The following is a 21,081-nucleotide window of genomic DNA, read 5'->3' on the forward strand; positions in this document are numbered from 1 at the left end:
GTAAATAACTTGTTAAGTAACTGAACAAGTAGGAAGAAATAAATCAGATAGTACAGGAAGAATTTCTAATGGTTAGACATAGAAATTCCAACAAGCCATACACAACAGAGACAACAAATTTAACCTGGAAAATCCCAACCTTGGGAAAAACCCAGCAATTTTTCTTCTTAGGAGAAATTGCTATTCAGCAATATTTACAATTCAAGAATATTTTAGAAATCTGTGCCAAAATCCAAGTCCAAGATACCAGTCAAACTTGGTCAAATTCCAGCTTGGTCAATGCTAGTCAAACCTCCAAAATAGTCAATTCTGGTCAAATTTCAGGCTGGTCAACTTATCTCCTGTGGTCAACTTCGGAACCTGCAATTGACCCGTGGTCAACTCAGACCTGCAATTGACATTCTGCAGTCAACCAGTCCCTTTTCTGTCGTCAAACTTGCCCCTTTTCTGTGGTCAAGCTTGGTCAGATTCTTAGTCAAACACAGCCAGAATCTTGGTCAAATGAAGCAGGTCAAAACTTGTTCAAATGGGAGCTTCAGCTCAGTCAATCATCAAGTCAACAGTCAACTTTAGTCAAACTTCAGAATTAGTCAAAATTCTGTAAATTCGTCCTTCTGCTCCCACATGTGGCTGTTAGATCACAGATTTTGGATGATCCAAATTGCTCCAGGTGGAGGAGTCACATATGTATTTATACTAGTCAAATGGGGTGGAATTTGACCAAAGGTCACACCCATTCATTTGTGGGGCTGACTTAACCATTTGAGACCTACATGAAGCCCAAAAATACAAATTTCGATTTTTCATTATCACAATTTTCCTTGGCCGACTAGGGAGGCCTTTTGGCATGCAGGAATACCTCCCGATGCTACACAAAAATCAACAATTATGGCATGGGACTAACTAGAGTTAAGAGATCATTTGAGAGGGTTGTACAATACTACAATGTTCTATTGTATCATTATTATATTCTTTGGGGTCGGGTCATCAAGATCCAAGTATATATACTGAATTTGGTAATCACCAGACGAATAAAACCTCATAAGTTTCTCCTCGTGCAAATTATTTTTTATCTTTGCAGTAACCAGTCACCAAGAACGACAGTTATCATATCAGAGACCCATAAAATAAATATCCCACGAGATGTATATGTCAAAGCTTCAACTCTATTTTAGTGTGAATGCATGCTTATATGTCACTGGAATTTTTTAACCATTTGAACTGTAAAATTCAATTTCAAAAACAAAAATATCCACTGCAAATAATTTGTTGCATCACTACATGACAGGCCTTGTTCTTAACATTTCAGTGTTTGCTACAGATATCCATGGCCTTATGGAGACCACAACTTCAATGAAGATGGTAGGTCATAGTTTTATCTTAACATGAATGCAAATGTTCTTGCAAATGTATGCAAACGTATATTGAAGAATAGTATTAGTAAGGATACGTGGATAACTAACCACTTTCTCTCTTTGCAAGGCAGTAAGCAGTCGAATAGGAATTGAAATCACTGAAACACCCCATAATATTAAATGCCAGCATATATCCAAATATAAACCAAAGATGAACTTTAAAAGTCCAAACCATGGAAGAGTTAGAAAGCAAACAATCCTCATGCAAAGTTGCCATAAAAGCCTGACCATGGACAGTGGCTCTGTGACCAAGAAAATAATATTTCCAATGAGATCCAGCAGTGATCCCACCATGGTATTCCCTTATTAATACTTGTAGTGGCACTACCTACTCATCCAAGTTTGAGAGTTAAAACTCTAAGAGGTAGATGCAAAAGTGAACACACAAAGATGACAAAAACCCTGGGGCCTGCACAAAATAGAATTATTTTAGACAAACTAAGTTCAAAATATGTAAAAATTAACTGTGTGAATGCAACTAGAAAATGTAAAATTGTATTTAGTAAAGAGAACAACCCTTCATAAACAGAAACAATAGTACGTACTTTTAGACATTCTGGTTGATCAAGGAACAAATATATACTTACCAAAAATATGCATGATTGAAAATCATTATAGCCTGCACAAAGAATGATATAAGCATCACAATTAGTCCAAACCCTCCCACTAGAATCATGTTTCATTGGCAGAATAATCAAAGATGATGTACCTATTGCAAGCTATAACTCTAGAGATACAAAGAAAACTGCAAGAGATGCACAGAAAACTGTTTAATTTTTTGATGTGTACAGTGGTTTCTCTAGTTGATGCCAAATAAGCATAACCTTAAAAAATGGTTTACATCCTTAGTTATGATCCAATCATTCAATACTTTTTCCTTCTTAACCTAAAAACCACGGATCGAAAATAGCTCGAATACATGATTTGCATAAACATATCATATTCCCACCTATCACAAACCTATTAACAGGGCATTGAGTTTGTTAAATTAGAAAATCTTGACGTATCAGTGCTTTGCTTAGGATGATTCTGCAAACTATGCTTCTGGATTCAATACGTCACTAGACAAACCTCTCTTGCAGAAGACATCCATCAGTTGGGCATCACCAGTGACAGATGTCAGTGAAGCCTGACAAAAGGCTTTTAGACATCACACCTCTTCACATTGTGAGAAGAATCTTCAGAATAAGATTTGTACATATCACAAGTGTACCAAGTACTTATCAATTTGCAAATATTGGCCTATTGGAACACCGAATATAATAGTATAAGTTTAATGTCACTAAATCTATCATCTCAGAGACACAGTCTCTCTCTCTCTCTCTCTCTCATGCACACACACACACACACACACAATTTCTGTGATTTTCCTACCAGGCATTGTTTATCTAACAATGGTAAATACTAAATTCTGCTCACTATCTAATGAAGAATGATCAGACTGTTGAGCTTCTCTTAATTCTGATCTTGGTTAAATATCTCAGCCGTGTATGTTATTTATTTTCCATGTATCCTATCTATATTTAAGCATATTCTACTATCACATCGATTTTTCTGATTATCTCATGTCCTTTGTCACCTCTCAAATTGTGAGAAATTGTTCTAGTTTTGTCAATTCTCTATTTTTGTTTCTCATTATGTAGTATAGATGCTGGAAGGATAACTCTTCGTTTTTGTAAATTCCATGTAATCATTTATTATTTTAATATTTTCCCTTCTTGAAAAATGCATTTTATATGACATTATTAAACAGCAAAGAGTACATCACATCATTTACATCCTTGACCCAGGCTAAAAACATACATATTACAAACCACCACTCTCTACATAGGCAAGGAATATCCGCATATCCGACATGGTTTCAATAGGATTTACATCCTCATGGAAAATGTTAATTTGGCTAAACCTTAGGTTGTCAATTCTGCTCTACATACTCTTATCTCACTGAAAAGAAAGGATTAAGCATCACCATTAAATATTGCATGACATCTCTTCATCCATAGAAAATAGATATGTGTCAATGTTATGGTATTCCCTATTCTTCTACCATGCTGTTTAATCATCGACCCATTTCCAAAATGGCCAATAACAGATTGGCATTTTCTCAAGTAAACCATTCCCAAACATCTAGCAAGTCTACATTGTCAAAAAGCATGCTTCATCACCAATGACAAATCATTGTTAGACTAAAGTGATACAGTTAACAATTAAATTTTGGTTAAGGACCATTCATGCAAGCACCCTAGTATTAAATGAGACTTCCAAATCTCCAAACATCTACTAATCCACCTGGTTTCATGATCTTGAATAGCCCATCTTTTATTAAGTGTGAATGTAATCAGAGGTTTGAGAAAATTTTGTTATATAATTCTTTAGCCCTATAGTCCAAGAGAGGCTTATCATGAGACCAACTTTGATAGTTCTAGATTTGTCCCTAATGCCACAAACTCTAGCGAGCCTGGTGCAAAGCACCACTAGGCAAAACCAAACCTTAAGCCAACAAGGGATCAGTTGCCACTATCACATCAACAACCTTTCTCCTGCTCTTTAATGGTGTTTCACAAATCTTAACTCTGTAAATTTCTGAGTTTATCACATAACTGAAGAATTCTGAAAAGTAATTTCCAGCCACCTAGAAATTACATTTTCACAGTTCAGTCATACAAAGCTAGAAGGGAGGTTCCCCGGAACATCCACAAATACCCTATTGCACCCTTATACTCGTGGGTAACTCCCAAGAGGTGTATTTACACCATAAGTGGGCCAAAACACATAAAATAGCTTGTTGCCCCTATGTTTTTAAGCAGATTTAGCTGTCTGTCATACAGAACATCAAGCTAAATTCACTCATAAATCTTCAACCGTACAACCAAATAAAGAAATAATCATAGAAAATGTTAGGATTTTTCCCTTAAATCAAAATCCATAGGTCATAAGCCATATCTTGAATGATTTTGAAAATGACATTTGCCGTTAGAAATTTGCACTCTGTTTTCCCTGTTTTATCAGTAGGGACAGCAAACAAGTAGAGAACACCTTAACCCATTTGAATCCACTCAAGGCACTGGTCATATATCCGGAGTAGTGGGAAATATTGGTGGAAGGCTCCCTTAGCCATTTAGGAGTTGTTGGGCTTAAACAGTGGGGGCAAGAGCTGACGTGACAATGGGTCCCCACCCTGTGTGTGCCAATCCAGTGAGGCTGTCGGGATCTTAGCAGCCTTGCTAATCAAGTCGGTAACATTTTTCGGCACCATTGCCGGGGAGAAGGTTTTTCAATCTGGCGTTCCAACAACATTTTAAATACATATCTCTAAGTGTGGACTAATCTACAAGTCTCATCTGGCAACTCTTGTTAATTTTCCACTATTCTATGCTATCACAATCACTTAGCCCAATTCTTTCTTCTATTAGCAATCACTTTTAAGCAAATTTCATCTTTCAATGACAATGAGAAATTGTAGATAGAACAGTCAATCCAATGTACAATAGAAGAGAGCAAAGAGCAATAAAAAGAGACACAAGATTTGGTCAAAAACCAGGGAAAAACCCACAAGGGGGAAAACCCTTTCAAATTCTTCTTCTATTAGATTGTCATCAAATGTTCAATAGAGAGATACAATGTTCCAATTCAACAATAAAGAGTCAAAGTCAATTCTTTGACTTATCCAACAATCCACTAACCAACATGGAAGAGATGAGCCCAAAAGTCAAATCTAGTCAACAAGTCAAAATTGGTCAAAGTTAAAAACAGCAAATGATGCCCTATTCAGTCAACATTCAACAGTCAAATCAGCTCCAAAAGGTTCGGTCCTGGAAGCAGAAAACTCAGCCTCTTTTGCTGGTCAAAGTCAAGTCAAAACTGTCCCAAAAGGTTCCTCCAAAATTGGTCAAAGTCAAAAATCAACCCTGCGGTCAAGTAGCAGCTTCAAATCTAAGATCAACCAAGGTCAAAGTGCCCAGAAAACTTCGCTCTCCTTGCCAAATAATTCGGCCTCCCAAACAAATGCAAATCCCAATTCAAAATCAAGTCATCCAAGCCCAAACACCAAAAGTCAACATTGGTCAAAGTCCAAGGCAGAAGTCGAATTTGGCCCAATCAGAAATGGCTCTCTCATCTTCGCACATGTGACAAGAACCTGCAATTTTCGGATTTGTATGAACCAATAGATGAATAGAAGATGTGTTGATGTGATGCTCCAAAGTGATGTGACAAATGATGTATTTATATGCTTCTTAAGTGGCCGAATTAGCTTGCCCAAGCTGACTTGTACTTTTGTGCACATATGGGTTTTCCATTAAAAATTATATTTTTCCTTGACCAAATTAAATTCTTCCAAGGGCAAAGAGAGTCTTCTCTGGATGAGGAAGGTTGTCCAAAGGAGGGAATTTGTCCCTGAGCTGCCAAATTAACACTCCCTCTCAGCTAGGAAGAAATTTCCAACTACATCACGAATCTCATCACAAAAGTCTCGTCATCGTGATCAATGAACCAAGTCATATTGCTGCTCATCTGCTGAACATTCTCGAATCTAAAGAAGAAGAAGAATCATCATAGGGGAGCTCTAGCTGTTGTTGAAGTTTCTAAGTTTACTTAATTAGAAACCCTTCATGCACTTTATCTGATTTATTCCTACCTACTTGTTATTTTCCTTAACAAGTTATTTACAATGTAAATATTGAAAATAAACACTAGTGCATGCTCAACATATTACAGATCAGCAAATAAAAGAAACAGAAACAAACACACCATATGACACCATTATTTTTGGACTAATTTCCCCGGAAAAACCCAATGTGGGAAAACCGGTGCAACTATCTGAGGGTTTTCTTATTAAGCAATATCAGAGTACAATCTGGGTGCCGAAACTCGCCTACCCAACGGAGAATTTCCTTGGTAGTTATACCTCTCAGCTTCTAACAAGTCTCCTGGTTGAAACCCCAGATAATTCTTTCAACAACTCAGCAGCTCCTCAGCACCAATCTGCCCCAGAAACCCCAATGTCAGCCTCTCTCTGGACTGCGTCAGCCCCTCTCTGCCCAGAGCTAGCCCTCCGTCACCCCGGATGGGTCTGCGTCAGCCTTAGGAGGCCCTATGTTAGCCCTCTGGCCCTCTGCGTCAGCAACAATGGCCTCTTTGAGGCTCTACGCAGCTCTCGGCTGCCTCCGAGTGGCCCTGCGTGAGCCCTGGATGGCTCCGCGTCACTCTCCCCGGCACTATCTCTGCCTCTCTGTCTCTCTGTACTCAATGCCCCTCAACTGCAACTCCCTATCACTAATTCTATCTCTCTTAGCAAACCCCGCTCTAGAGAATACAATCACTGATCAGTGATCACTCTAGTGTGCTCTCCAAGTGACCTTCAAGCCTCCACTTATACTTTTCCTATTGACATATCAACGACCGAGATTAAGTCCCTAATCAACAGCTAAGATTAAATTTGGCTTGATCCATGTCGTTTGGACCATTCTAACACAGATTCATATTAATACACATTAATATTTTATTTTCCCTAAGTTTAGACTTAGGGACTCCATTAAAAATATTAATTATTTTAATATATCCTGATCTATTTAGAAGCTACCCAAACCCTTTCTGGGTATTGGAGATCTCATGTGCCCCAACCTCTCCATCAAATTTCGTGGCTAGAGCACATCTAATGCTACCCCAAATCAACACTCCCTCTTAGTGAGGGTTGTGCTCTAGCAATGCTCCTTACTGAGTATTACTCTGATCATTTGGCATTAGTACCTGTGTTGATGCTAGGCCTTCCTGCACTACTGCATCATGTATTGTTTCCCATGGTTTTGCCACTGCCACTACCACTGTTGCATTTGTATGACAGCTCCCTCTGCATCCGTGTTGTTGTTTGTCCTTTCTCCCAGCACTGCATCCACATTGCACCTCCTCTCATCATGTTGCATCGTGTTGCCCACTATTGCACTGCAACTCAATTACTGAGAAATAAGTAACTGATCTCCCAATCTGACCTCCCTGTTGGGCTAGAGCACCCACTGATGTTGAAGCTCCCTCTGCCGCTGACAAGTGCTCCCTCTTTGACCTCTGCGCTGCTACAACAACTCCATACATCTCGCACCGTTGCACACCTCTCTGTGCCATCCTGCACTGGTGCAACACTCTTGTGCCTCTCGCACTGCTACAGCTTGCTAGCCTCGCGCTATCTCGGGACTCCTGCACTGTAGCTCTCTTTGTCGCTCCATCCGCATCCATCTCCACCTGACTCAGCCAATCCTGCTACTCCTCTTCGGGGCTCCCGTAGAAAGGTCTAATCCAAGAGACTAGGTACCCCAAGGATCCTGCCCCTCATCACTTATAGTCTGCCTGACTACAGCTCGATGTCTCCCTACTTCCGCTCAAGTGGTGTGTGTGCACTCATGGCACAGTCATCGTCTGTCAAAACTTCCTTCTCTACTTGTGTCCGTGCTGCCTTAGTCTCGAAAGACTCTCCCTTACTCCTCTTCCTTGGACACTGGGTCGCATAATAACCCAGCTCCTCACAGTGGAAGCACTTGATCTTGGAGAGATCTTTCTTCTTTCGCTTCTCCTGCTTTCCCTCAGATGCTAGGGCCACATCTTCCTCCTCCTGCTTGACTTTGATCCCCTTGCTGCTGCTACCTGTCTTCGACTGTCATCTAATCTCTTCCTAGCGAAGAGCTTCCCACATCTCGTCCCCTGGTGGGAGAGTCCCTCTGCCTAGTATACTCTGGACAAACACCTCCCAGTCTTCTGAGACAACATTCAGGGCTGTCCTCACCCTCGGCTCCTGATTCGGTGTCGCCTCCATAGCAGTCAACTGATCTCGGATCTCATTCACTCCTCCGAGGAAGGTGTCAACCAGTTCTCCCTTCTTCATCTCATACGACCTCAACTGATTCTCAAGCAGTGTTCTTCTCTGCACAGAAGCATGTTGGTACAGCTTCTTGAGAGCCTCCCACATCTCAAATTCTGTTTCCTTCTCGGCTATATGTGGTACTACATGATCCTTGACCCCGTCAAGGATAATGCTCTTGGCCCTCGCCATTGCCTCCTCGTACTTGTCATTATCATTAGGGTCGACTGGGATAGCTATTACCTTCAAGGCAAAGTTCTTAACACGATTCCTGTCAAGTACGGATAAGATTATGGCCTTCGAGACTACGAAGTTCAATGCTCCATCTAGTCTATCCTGGTCTCTTACTCCGTGTAGTGCCATGATGCTCCTCTACTTCCCTCCTGGAAGTTCTCTGTTCAACTCCTCTGAGTCTCTACTTCCCGTCTGGAAGTTCTCTTCTGGACTCCCTCTGAGTCCTGATTTCCCTCCTGGAAATCCTTCTGCGTTGTCGAGATGCCCCCCTACTCTGATCGTCTTGTGCAACCACACAACTAATCCGGGTTCTTCAGCTGGAAACACTCGGTAGCAACTCCTCTGGCCTTGCTCTGTCAGGTACTGTTCTGACTACAGTACCTCACCAGCTCCACTCTACAATATTCTCGCAGCCTTCTAAACCCCAACAACCTGAAGGTGAGAGCTCCTAGGCTCTGCGCAATCCCGACACCAGCGACTCGGCCTCCTCAACCAACTACGTCAGCCCTCCCAGCTACTGCATGGCTTTGCATGAGGCTTCTTTTGCCTTCCTTAGCCTTTGCGCTGCCTCTTCCTGGCTCACCCTTGATGACACAGGCACTGCATCACCCTTCCTTCTTGCTGCTCTGCTAGAAACAACTTTTGTCACCTCAGGACAGCTGTTTTCTGCTGCTATTGCTCTGCTCGGCTGATGTCCTTTAGTCCTCCTGTGATCTGCAATCACGCTCTGATACCATGTTGAAGTTTCTAAATTTACTTAGTTAGAAACCCTCCATGCACTTTATCTGATTTATTCCTACCTACTTGTTATTTTCCTTAACAAGTTATTTACAATGTAAATATTGAAAATAAACACTAGTGCATGCTCAAAATTACAGATCAGCAACTAAAAGAAACAAAAACAAACACACCATATGACACCATTATTTTTGGACTAATGTCCTCGGGAAAACCCAATGTGGGAAAATCGGTGCAGCTATCTAAGGGTTTTCTTATTAAGTAATATCATAGTACAATCTGGGTGCCAAAACTCGCCTACCCAATAGAGAATTTCCTTGGCAGTAATACCTCTCAGTTTCTGACAAATCTCCTGGCTGAAACCCCAGATAATCCTTTCGGTAGCTCCTCAGTACCAATCTTCCCTAGAAACCCCAGCGTCAGGCCTCTCTCTGGACTGCATCAGTGCCTCTCTGCCCAACGCTAGCCCTGCGTCACCCCGGATGGGTCTGCGTCAACCTTAGGAGGCCTTGCGTTAGCCCTCGGGCCCTCTGTGTCAGCAACGCTGGCCTCTCGAAGGCTTTCCGTAGCTCTCGGCTACCTCTACGTGGCCCTGCATGAGCCCTGGATGGCTCTGCGTCACTCTCCCCGGCTACTGTGTTGCTCTCTTGACACCATCTCTGCCTCTCCGTCTCTCTGTACTCAATGCCCCTCAGCGGCAACTCTTGATCACTAATTCTATCTCTCTTAGCAAATCCCACTCTAGAGAATAGAATGATTGATCACTCTGGTGTGCTCTCCAAGTGACCCTCAAGCCTCCTCTTATACTTTTACTGTTGACATATCAACGGTCGAGATTAAGTCCCTAATCAATGGCTAAGATTAGATCTGGCTTGATCCATGTCTTTTGGACTATTCTAACACGGATTCATATTAATACACATTAATATTTTATTTTCCCTAAGTTTAGACTTAGGGACTCCATTAAAAGTATTAATTATTTTAATATCTCCTGATCTGTTTAGAATCTGCCCAAACCCTTTCTGGGTATTGGAGATCTCATGTGCCCCGACCTCTCCACCAAATTTCGTGGCTAGAACACATCCGATGCTACCCCAAATCAACAGCTACCACCCTGTTGCTCACAAACTAGTAGGCCTTTTAAAGAGGAAAAAGCTAGAGGGCACAACAACACTTGGGACAGGGGCCCACTATCACCACAGCTTAAGTCCCCTACTCTTTTCGGATTTTCACCAACGAGAGGAGTCCTAGTAATACTCACTTGTGATAGATGTATATCTATGATAGGTTTGAAGTGAAGTAAGGTGACTCATTCAATGGAAGGGTTCAACAAAATTATGAGCTTTGGGAGAAGCTGAGATTATTTCCTAGTCAATCCATGAGATTATTTCCTAGTCAATCCATGTGAGTTTCTAGAGAAATCTCACATTCTTCAATTAATCCCTATTAATTAATCATTTTCCCTAAGATAGACTTAGGAAAAATTTAATTATTGATTAATTAACTTAATTAAGGCATCTCTAGGTGGATTTTCCTAAACCATTTTCTGGGTTATAGTGTCCTAGTGTTTCTTAGCTGCTCTGACAATTGTCAAGATTAGAACACCATCTGATACTACAAAAACCAACAAGACTAAGGAAAATTAACAAACTAGCTAATTAATTATAAGGTATTTTCCTTAAAAACGTTTTCTAGGTATTAGAGATCTTGTGTCTCTAGCCTCATAGACACCATCTGAGACTAGAACCCCTGTCTGAGCTACATAAACTGGAACCTTCTAGTTGTCTTGAGGATAGGTGCGATACCCCAATGGAAGGTGATGTTGAGATTGATTCCATGATTGCAACAAATGGGAGTACTATAGAGTACAAGGACGGGGTTATTGGATTTTCCTGTATAGAGGGAGTTTCCCCTGAGGTTACTCTTGCTTCAGGAATCTCTTGGGATGAGGGAATTGACCTAGTTCAAGTTGTTTCAGTGGCTAAAGGATTTGAGATGCGTGAAATGGATTCTCATGTTTACCGGTTGTTGATAGCCCCATATCAATTATTACCTTTACCACAAGTGTAGTATGTGAAAATTTTACCACCAAAATTCTTATTACAACAACTGGAATTAATTCTAATTTATTGCTACGACAACAACAAATTAATTGCACTGCAATCCTCACAAATAAAAAATAATGTGGAAGATAAACTGGAAACTAAGAAAATACTGGCACACAATAAATTTGACACAATTATTTTTGGACAAAAGTCCTCGAAAAAACCCAACTTGAGAAAACCGGTGCAGCAGCTGAGGGGTTTTATTATTAAGCAACAGTGAGAAATTTTGAGGACAATAAATATCGCCAAACTGGCGAATCTATCCAAGAAGAATATTGGCAAAAATTATCTAAGGGAATTTACCCTCACTCTGACCAATTTCGGCACTTGACAACCTTTGAAAAGGTAGTCGTCCAACCAGCTTTGCGCAGGCTCTGCATCACCCTAGCATAGTCCCTCAAAAACTCTTCCTGAATCAACTGCCAATCTAGCCGTCATGCCTGATGCTGATTGGTAAAACGCTTCTCTGACCCTTTGAAAAACTTTCCCGACCTCTGGAATAGAAAACACCTTCCTGTTCAACTGGTTCGAATTTCCCTCTTGAGGCTTTGCACAGCCTCCTCGAGAAAATCTCGGCCTCCTTTCTGACTCTCTGGAACTGGAAAACTTCCTCCAGACTCACAGTCCCTGCCCCTCTCTGTCTCTGCTTCCCTTCTTTGGCTCAAACTCTTCCGGCAATAGATGTTACTCTCTGGAAAATCAAACTATGAAAATTCCTTAAACCTGGGAATCCCTACTACAGCAACTGATGATATTTCTCCTACTTGTTAGATTTACATGAACAAGTTATTTGCAGTTTCCTACGGAAAATATCGAAATACATACACTGCATCCTACACCAATTAAATAATATGCCGAAACAAGAAATTGAACAATAGAGAAAGATACAACACAAATGACACGGTTGTTTTTGGACAAACGTCCCCAAAAAAACCCAATGCGGGAAAACCCATGCAGTAGATCTAAGGGTTTTTATTATTAAGCTGATGTATTTTTGAATACAACTACTGGATGCCTTCCCGACATCCAATTACAGAGAAAATCACTTATCAAAAGAAACTGGTGAGACTACCTCACTCTACACTACAAGTCCCGACTGATGCAACAACTGAACAAAGAGTTCCCCGACTACTTCTACACTGCGCCTGTGTGGGCCCTGCACCAGCTCAACTAAGAATCGATTTGCCCTCAAAAGCCTTTTCCAGCCCTCCTAACTCAAAAACGTCAGCCTCCTCAGCAAACTCGGACTTCTGCGCTAGAGGTTTCTGCGCTGTTTTGCGTGGGGCCTGCGTGAGCCCTTCTTGGCTCTGCATCACCCTCTCTGCCCTCTGTGTTGCCTCCCCTATGTCTCTCTGCCCCTTTGCTGAGTATTCTTGGCTCTGGAGAAGATCCTCCAGCCAGAACTCCCTCTGCCCCTCTCTGCATGATCAACCCAGTTCACTCCATACTTTATATAGTATAGGTGGGGTGGACCTCTGTATAAGGGACAATAAGTGCCAGTCATAGTCATTGACAACCAATCACAGTGAACCATTTTCGGTCATAGCGGTTGGTTTCTTTTGCTTTCTCACCATAAGAGTAAATGGGTAGGTAAAACCAGCTTAGCGAGGAGCTAGGTGTCTTAGTCCTCTCGAGTGAGAAGGGAGCTGGACGAACAACATAGGACGAGATGTTACAAATCACTGCGCTGCCTCTAGCTTTAGCAATTCGATCTGACTGATCAACTCTCTATGTGTCTTCCAAATGACCCTCAAGCCTCCTTAAATAATCTCCTCGTTGACATTCAACGGCCCAGATTAGAAGCAAATCAATGGCTAAGATCACTTTTGCTTGATCCTCGTCTTCTTCTAGAAGTTACACCCACAGTTAGATTAATACCTGTTGTCGCACAAAGTGTCTAGGCAGTGCGACAATGCTCAGAGTAAGGGCTGTCACTCTTAATCCTTACTCTGTTTAGACTCTCTCCTAGACAAGTCAAGGGGGCTGGGGGTAGTCCCTAAGGTAAATGGATGAAGATAGCCTGTGAAACACAGACTCTAGGAGATCTTAATGATGGACAACTTGATGAATGTAAATTAGTCTTGAAAGATTAAACGCTAATGTAACCAGACATAGCCACGGGATAGAAACAATTATAGACCAATGCCTTTATGTTCAATTAACCGTAGATTAAGTAAGAAAAGAAGTTATCCAAAACAATTTTCCAATATGTGACGAATAGTGACAATCATGAATAATCAATATAAACGCCCAAAACTACAATATGCAAGAGATTCTAGATTTAAAATAATTTTCGATAATTGCCCAGATCTAAAATTTAATTAACTTTCTCCTATCGCAAATATAATTTAAAATATTTATCGCACCTGAGAATACAGAAATCACAAAAATGCATTTAATTACCAAATAACACCAAGGAACTTTAAATTTGTGTTTCAATCATTCCTTAGGCAATTGCTTTAATGTGAAAAATAAAGAAGTAAAACAAATCAATGGGTTAATAAATCGAATTTTTAATGGTCCACGGGCCACATTAAAAAAATATATATGTTTAAGCACAAATCCCTTAATTTATTTCTTTCTTAATTCTCACGTCACCGAGAATTTAAGGTTTTTAGATTTTTTAATGTTTTTAATTTTTAGGATTTTTTAGATTTTTTATGATTTTATAAATTTTTATGATTTTTTAATGAATTTTTTAAATGAAAAAAAAATAAAAAATAAAAATTTAAATCATAAATAAAAAATGATAAGTGAGAAAATCAAATCAAACCACAACATTAAAAATCAAAATCAAAACGGAAAATCGGAATAAAAGAGAAAAATGAATCTAACTAATGCAAATTATGAAAATTGAAAAAGGGAAGTCGAAAACAAATCAAAATTCAAATTCAAATTAACCCTAACCATAATATACAAATAAAAATAAATAAAATTAAAACAAAAAAGGACTAACTAAACTAAATAAAAAGAAGACCTAAACTAACGCATAAGTATAACACAAATTAAATAAAAGTCGAAAGCTTTTTTTGTTGTCATTTGCAGTGCAGGTTGGACGGCGAAAAGGGTTCGATGGCAGCAAAGATGGAAGAGATGGAGCTCGAATGAGTCTGCAGGCAGTTCAACGGACGATGGTAGGGATGGAACTGCTTGGATTTCGACAATGGCTGCAAGAGAGGCTTGAAGAGCAGCGTGGGAATAGATGTCAACAAGAGGACGACGATAGGAGCTGCGGGTGAAGGAGAGTGATACGAGGGTAAGGCAATGAAGGAATGGAGCAGAATGGAGGATTAAACAACGTAGTTGTGGGAACCGCGAAGGGTTAAGCAGCAACGATGAGGTGATAACAGGTTTTGAAGGCAATGTGCAAGTGGACGTGGAGGAGCAGCTCAGGGATGGTAGAAGAACAAGGCAGCGGATGCAGATCTGATGAATGCGTGATGGTGGAGTGATAAAAAGTCACGTTTTTGTTTGAGGAATAACACTTTAGAAGAGAGTTTAAAGATGCAGCGAAGGCAAGATTTGAGGGCTGGAGGAATCCGCAGGTTTTGAAGGCAGCCTTGGAGTTGCAAAAACGCAGATGGCTGGCAGCCCAAAAAGAAAAACGCAGGCAAACCCAAAATCTTCCAGATTTAGAGAACCCAAACATAGATAATAACAAAAAAAATCGAAATCTTCTAGAAAACCCCAACCAACAAAGGAACTGTAGCCAGAAACTTAAAATAAACCCAGGAAAACAAATTTCACACCAATATATATTTAAGCTTCAAGTTTATCAATGAAACCCTTGTTAAATCGTTTCCAGATTAAGAAAAAAAAAAAAAACCCTTGGACTACAAAATTAATTTGAATAGTATTCCTGCAAGATGATGATGATGAAACCCAGAGATCTAGATCTTACCCTCCAGAGCCTAGATCTGGACTCTACACAGATTTCTTCTCCAAATCTGTCGCTGCACGACAATAAAAAAACACCCAAACGATATATACAATGATAAAAACTAAAACCCAGAAAAACGAAAATAATTACAGATCTATGCACATAAATGACAGATCTATCAAATCTAGAGAGTGTGAGTCCAACTCCACTCCCAGAGCTGATAATCTAAGGCTCTGAACAACGAGATTCATCAATTTCACATATAAAAAATTTAAATTTTTTTTTTTTAATTTTAAAGGAGGTGCTTAGCTCAAAACCCTTCACGCATCACCAATAAAAAATCTTATGATAAGCCCGAGATCAAATTAAACTAGGCACTTCAGAAAACACGTATTGGGAGTTGGCTGGTCCAACTGAAAACTTCCCCGAGCGCCCGATGATCTAAAAATCAAGATTTCCCTGCGAAACTTAATTCATCCATCAAAATAGAGCGAGAAAATGATAATAGAACTCAGATAAATAGAGATACCTGCTATTACATTCAAAATTTAAATTATCACTTAAACCCCAGCGACTGAGCAAGATACTTGTACTCAAATCACTCTTTAGAAGCTATTATCAATGACTAAAAAAATTTACACATAAAAAACGACACATCTTACAATATTTCCATGAAGAGTAACACCGGTGAAGATTAACCCCAAAGTCTTTCTTTATAATCCGAATAAAAATTACACGAGAGCTTTTCACTTAGCACACGACTCAAAGGTCAGATGAATTGACTGACAAATAACTTCCTATTTAAAGATAAATCCTCCAACGACTAGTTCGAGTGATCCTTGTCAAAGCAATCTCGACCGTTGATGAGGATCAAAATTTCTTTTAATATCATTCGTTGAAATTTTAAATTCTTGAGAAATTCGAATTTTTCAATTAAATGCATTTTAATTAATTCAAAAATTAAATTTTTGAATTAATTTCCTCAAAATTTTGGCTTTGACTTAACCCCAGGGAGCAAAGGCTTAAAATTTATCAAAATAATTAATTTACTTTAGTCCCTGGACCTCTTAAAATTTAATTTTTAAAGACCCGTGAATTTTGCCTTCAGAGAATTTAAATTTACTTAGGACCTAGAATTAATTAAATTTCTGACTTAGGATTTTAATTAATTTTCTTCCAGAAAATTTAATTAATTAACCTATGAGGGGATAATTATTTTTCCAACCCTCAAGACACTTTACATCATGATTTTCATATTTTTTACATCTCAAGGGGAAAACCCATCTGTAATAGCTCCTCACAGACTACCCATTTCCGCGACACAAATATAATCCAGCAAACCAAGCAATTTGTAATAAAATAACCTAACCAAATAGTTAGGATTATTCCCAAATCACTTTTACATAGACTCGATCTATAACACTAGGACTGCCTAAGATCCCAATGACAAGAGATTCCTGCTTTGAGGTAAGACAGAAGGAAAACTCTGTCGACCCTCCAAGAATGGATCGGTGAGACAAAACACCTCCCGGAATGTAGATTGTCACCAGAAAATTAGGTTTACCTAGGCAATTACATACATGACACAGATCTGCTGAGATTATTTACATCATATACATGCAGAATGGGTTTAAATTATAACATGGGCGCTATTCCTTTTGCGAAAAAAGGGGGTGTACTGCTATGGGTCGTTGACATGTGGTGGTCAACAATACCCATTAATTATTTTATTTTACTAAGTTTAGACTTAGGGTCCCATTAAAAATAATTAATTATTTTAATAAAACTGTCTCTAGGTAGAATTTCCCAAACGCTTTCTGGGTTCTTTGGAATACATGTCCCTAAGCCTCTCTGCAAAATTTGAGACTTAAAGCACATCCGATGCTACCAGAAATCAACACTCCCTCTTAGCAAGGAATGTGCTCTAGCAATGCCTCCCACTGAAGCATCACCCTAACCTCATAACACCGTCCTCTACGCTACTGATATCTGGCATGTTGTCCACCAACTACTGCGCAAATGTTGCATCTGCACTGTTGTTGACCATGCCACTGTCAACACTGCATCCGTACTGCAACTCCCTCTAGATTTCTGCATCGGTGTTGTTGCTGGCACTGCCACTACCAACTGCCCCTACACTGCAAACTGTTGCTGCTATTGCATCAACAATGGAAAAACATCCCAAATTACTGAACGAGTGTTCAGCATAAATGCATCTCGATGCTGAAGATCTGGGTGCTACTAGTCCCACGTTGACCCTCTAAAGCCACTGCGCTGTTGTTGTTGCTACTGCACTGTGCCTCCCTGCACTACTGCAACTCTGCACTACGTTGCTCAGATTTGGCATTCTAGCCACTGCATCTGTCGCTCCAACACTCCTTTGCACAATCTAACACTTCGCCCATCCTGATACTCCTGATCTCTGTATCACCCTCTATACATTGTTGATGTCTAGCAACTATGACTGTCTGCCACTGCCCACCAACCACTGCGCAACTTTGATGCTACATTTGTGCTACTGCTGACACTACATTGTACATCCTATACTGTAGCCAACTCTGCATCTGCACTGCAACTCCCTGTCATCTATTGCTATTGCTACTACAACTGAGAAGTATCTGAAATACTGAATCCACTGTGTTTGTGTTGCATCTGTCTCATGAACATCTGACTGCTACTAGCCTCTGCACTGTCCACTGGGAATTTGTGTTGTTGCTAACTCATCTATTGAGCCTTTTGTTCTACTATCAACACTGCTTTGCGCTCCTCAACACCTGACTGCAACCAGTCTGCAAATGTCACTATGGAATTTGACTGCAGCAACTGACACTAATCCATCCTGCCACTGAATATTGTGGGCCCCTATAGCAAGGTAATGATCCATGAGGAAGACACCTCAATGGACCCTGCCCAAACCTCTGCGCAACTATGGGACAATAACTCCATATTGCCCCACCTCACTCCTGGAGGTATAACTGAAAATATGGCGAAATCTGATCTACTCATACTACTATTGCTACTACTCTGCTGCTACTGCAACTATTGCAATAATGACTCTACGTGAGGTCCCTATAATACTAGTGTATTCCCTTATTAGTATTGTCATTGTAGCCCTTATTGTTATTGTTGTTCCCATGTTGTCCCCATATTTTTATTATTGTGCCCCATAGAAGCCCACTATTGTTACTGTTGTGCCCTTACATTATTATTGTTATGTCGGCTCTGATTATATTGTAACCCCTTAGACTCCTATATATAGAAAGGAGGTCTTGTCATTTGTATCATCCAAGAATTGTTCATTTGTGTAATGTAAAGGAGGTTGCCCCCTCGAAGAGGCTGATTTTAAAGTCATTGATCTATTTTTTCTTCTATTTTGTGAGCTAGTTGCATAACAGTTGGTATCAAAGCTTTGGATTCTAGGGTTTCGCTACTTCAAACAGGTCATCGTGGCATTTTTACTATAAAAAAAAAATTTACAACGTTTCAGAAGCTGAAATTAAAACGAATTTGAGCCGAAATCTTGATGAACCTCAGGTCTGAATTTCAGAGCTTTTCTTGCAATGTTTTTGGAGATATGATCCAAGTTAGCGTTTTTGTAGGCTCCCGAATTACATCCCAAACAGGTGACCTTAGGAAAATCATCATAACTTTCTCTCTGAGCATCGGATTGAAATTTCGTAAGACTTTACAAAAAGAGGACAAACTATAGTTTGTTGTGTATCGTTTTCAGGTCTGAAGGTCGAAACAGTGACACGTGGCAGGTAGTACAAGTCCGCTCTACTGAACCAGTGTATAATCAGATCATCGTGGGAGATTTGGCATAACTATTTCTTGAAGAATCCAATATTGATCTGACTGCTGGGGTTAGAAAGAGGACTCAAAGCGCTACCACAGGACGAAATTTCAAACCTTGGAGATCTAAAATTACAAAAATACAACAGATTCAATATCGAGCTCCTACAAAGCGAAAAAATGTGTGTAGTTTCTTTTTAAATTGCATAAGTTTGGTTTGAAAAATTAGTTTGAAGTGATTCAAAGGACATAGGTGAGGCATAATTATCATTAATTGATGCCCAGAAGAAAGAAAATGGAACACCTAGTAAGCAACCTGAAAGCTCTACCATGACTCATGAAAAAGAGGAAGAAATGCAACATGATATATCAAAATTACGAGACCAAGTGCAACAATTTTCACTCACAAAAAGTAACAGAAGCTAAAATGGATGGTTTAAAGAAAGGCATGGAAGCTAAGATGGATGGCATGAAGCTAAGATGGATGGTATAGAAGCAAAACTTAAAGGCAACATGGAAGATTTGAAGACATATTTGCAAAGTTGCTACAAGAAATGCTTATTAATGGCGAAAGGGTAGTAAAGGAAACTCATGATGAGAACAAAAGAAATGTTAATCATGATTTCATATACTTTAACATTGGATTGAAGACCCACCATGTTCCAAAGGTTGATATGAGGAAGTTTGATGCAATGTTGTGAACATTGGCATTGGGATAAAATCGACGAGGGTCCGAAAAACAAAAAAATTGTAAAAATCGGGAAATATCAGTAAAACATCGGCAAACATCAACTAGGCCAAAAAATCGTGATTTCGAGATAAAATCGTAACATGGATACTATAGATGGAGCAATATTTCGATCTCCATAATGTGCAAAACACACAAAAGGTATGCATTGCAACTTTATATTTGGAACCCAATCAGTTTGTATGGTATCGATGGCTTTGCTCTCGTAAACAAATTGTCACTTGGGCAATTTTTATGGAAAAAATGATAACAAATTATGAGGATACAAAAAGCAACACCTTTTTTAGCCAATTGATAAATCTCAAACAAAAGGGTTCAATGGTGGAGCACATTGAGGACTTCCAAAAATTGAATATAAGGGTAAAAGATATTTCAGAGGAGCATAGGATTGATGTGTTCATAGGGACTTTAAAAGATAACATCCAACACAAGGTTCGTCTTTGGGAACCTGATTCATTGGAGAAGGCATTCAGGTTGTCAAGAAAAATTGAAAGCAAAATTATGGCAACAAGGAAGCCTACCACTTCACAACTATAAAGATAGAAGTGTTGTTGCCCCTAGCCTTCCACAACCTACAAGGTTGACACCACAACAATTGGAAGAAAAAAGAGCAAAAGGGCTTTGTTACAGTTGTGATATGGAAAATACACTAAAGGTCATAAGTGTGCTGAGAAGAAATTATTTTACATAGATTGTGAATGGGAAGAAGAAAACGAACAAGAAACGTCAGAAGAAGAGGAGATACACCAGCAAAAAACCCTAGAGAAAAAAGAAATGAATCTGACCATATCTTGTAATGCATTGGCTGGAATTACCATTCCTCAAACTCTCAAGATAGAAGGACATATAAAGAAAAAAAAGGTAATAGTGTTGATTAATTCAAGCAGTACCCATAATTTTATTCATTGTAAGATAACCAATAAATTGAATTGCTTCCTATATCCAGCACCAGAGTGTCAAGTGATGTTGCAAATGGAGAACCATAAATTGCTCTGAAAAGCACCATAATATCAAGCTATCCATGGGAGAATATGTATTGAAAAGTCCAATGCTTTCCATTCCAATGGGTGGTGTTGATGTCGTACCAGGAGTCTAATGGCTACAATCTTTGGGTACAATAGCTTTTCATTTTCAAGAACTTTTCTTGAAATTTTTTTCGGAAGGAAAGGAAGTTGAATTAAAGGGTATTGCAGGGAATCCAAGAAATATAATCAGCGCTAACGGCATGACAAAGCTTCTAAAGAAAGAACGAGGTGTAATTGCACAATTATGTTCGCTATATGTTCCCACATCGAAATCATCTATTTCTCCAGATCTCCAAA

The 21,081-nt window shown here is 39.5% G+C and overlaps 1 protein-coding gene across 2 annotated transcripts in view; it reads right to left on the reverse strand.

Annotated features, from left to right (window-relative positions):
* Positions 1-21,081, reverse strand: part of LOC149254213 (uncharacterized) — a 231,974-nt gene that overhangs the window by 135,396 nt on the left and 75,497 nt on the right. The window contains exons 2-3 of one of the 2 annotated variants that reach the window (XM_089460084.1): positions 2,003-2,034; positions 1,464-1,824 (exon numbers count right to left, since the gene is read on the reverse strand). In XM_089460084.1, coding sequence (XP_089316210.1) covers positions 1,464-1,709 — 246 coding nt within the window. In that variant the 5' untranslated portion in view covers positions 1,710-1,824; positions 2,003-2,034. Of the gene's footprint in view, positions 1-1,463; positions 1,825-2,002; positions 2,035-21,081 lie in introns of those variants that run through there. The other variant, XM_089460085.1, reaches the window with a different exon arrangement.

The sequence above is a fragment of the Pinus tabuliformis genome, chromosome 7, assembly GCF_031772625.1.
Source record: "Pinus tabuliformis cultivar Carrire ecotype Pingquan chromosome 7, CPIR1, whole genome shotgun sequence".
NCBI classification, from domain to species: Eukaryota; Viridiplantae; Streptophyta; class Pinopsida; order Pinales; family Pinaceae; genus Pinus; species Pinus tabuliformis.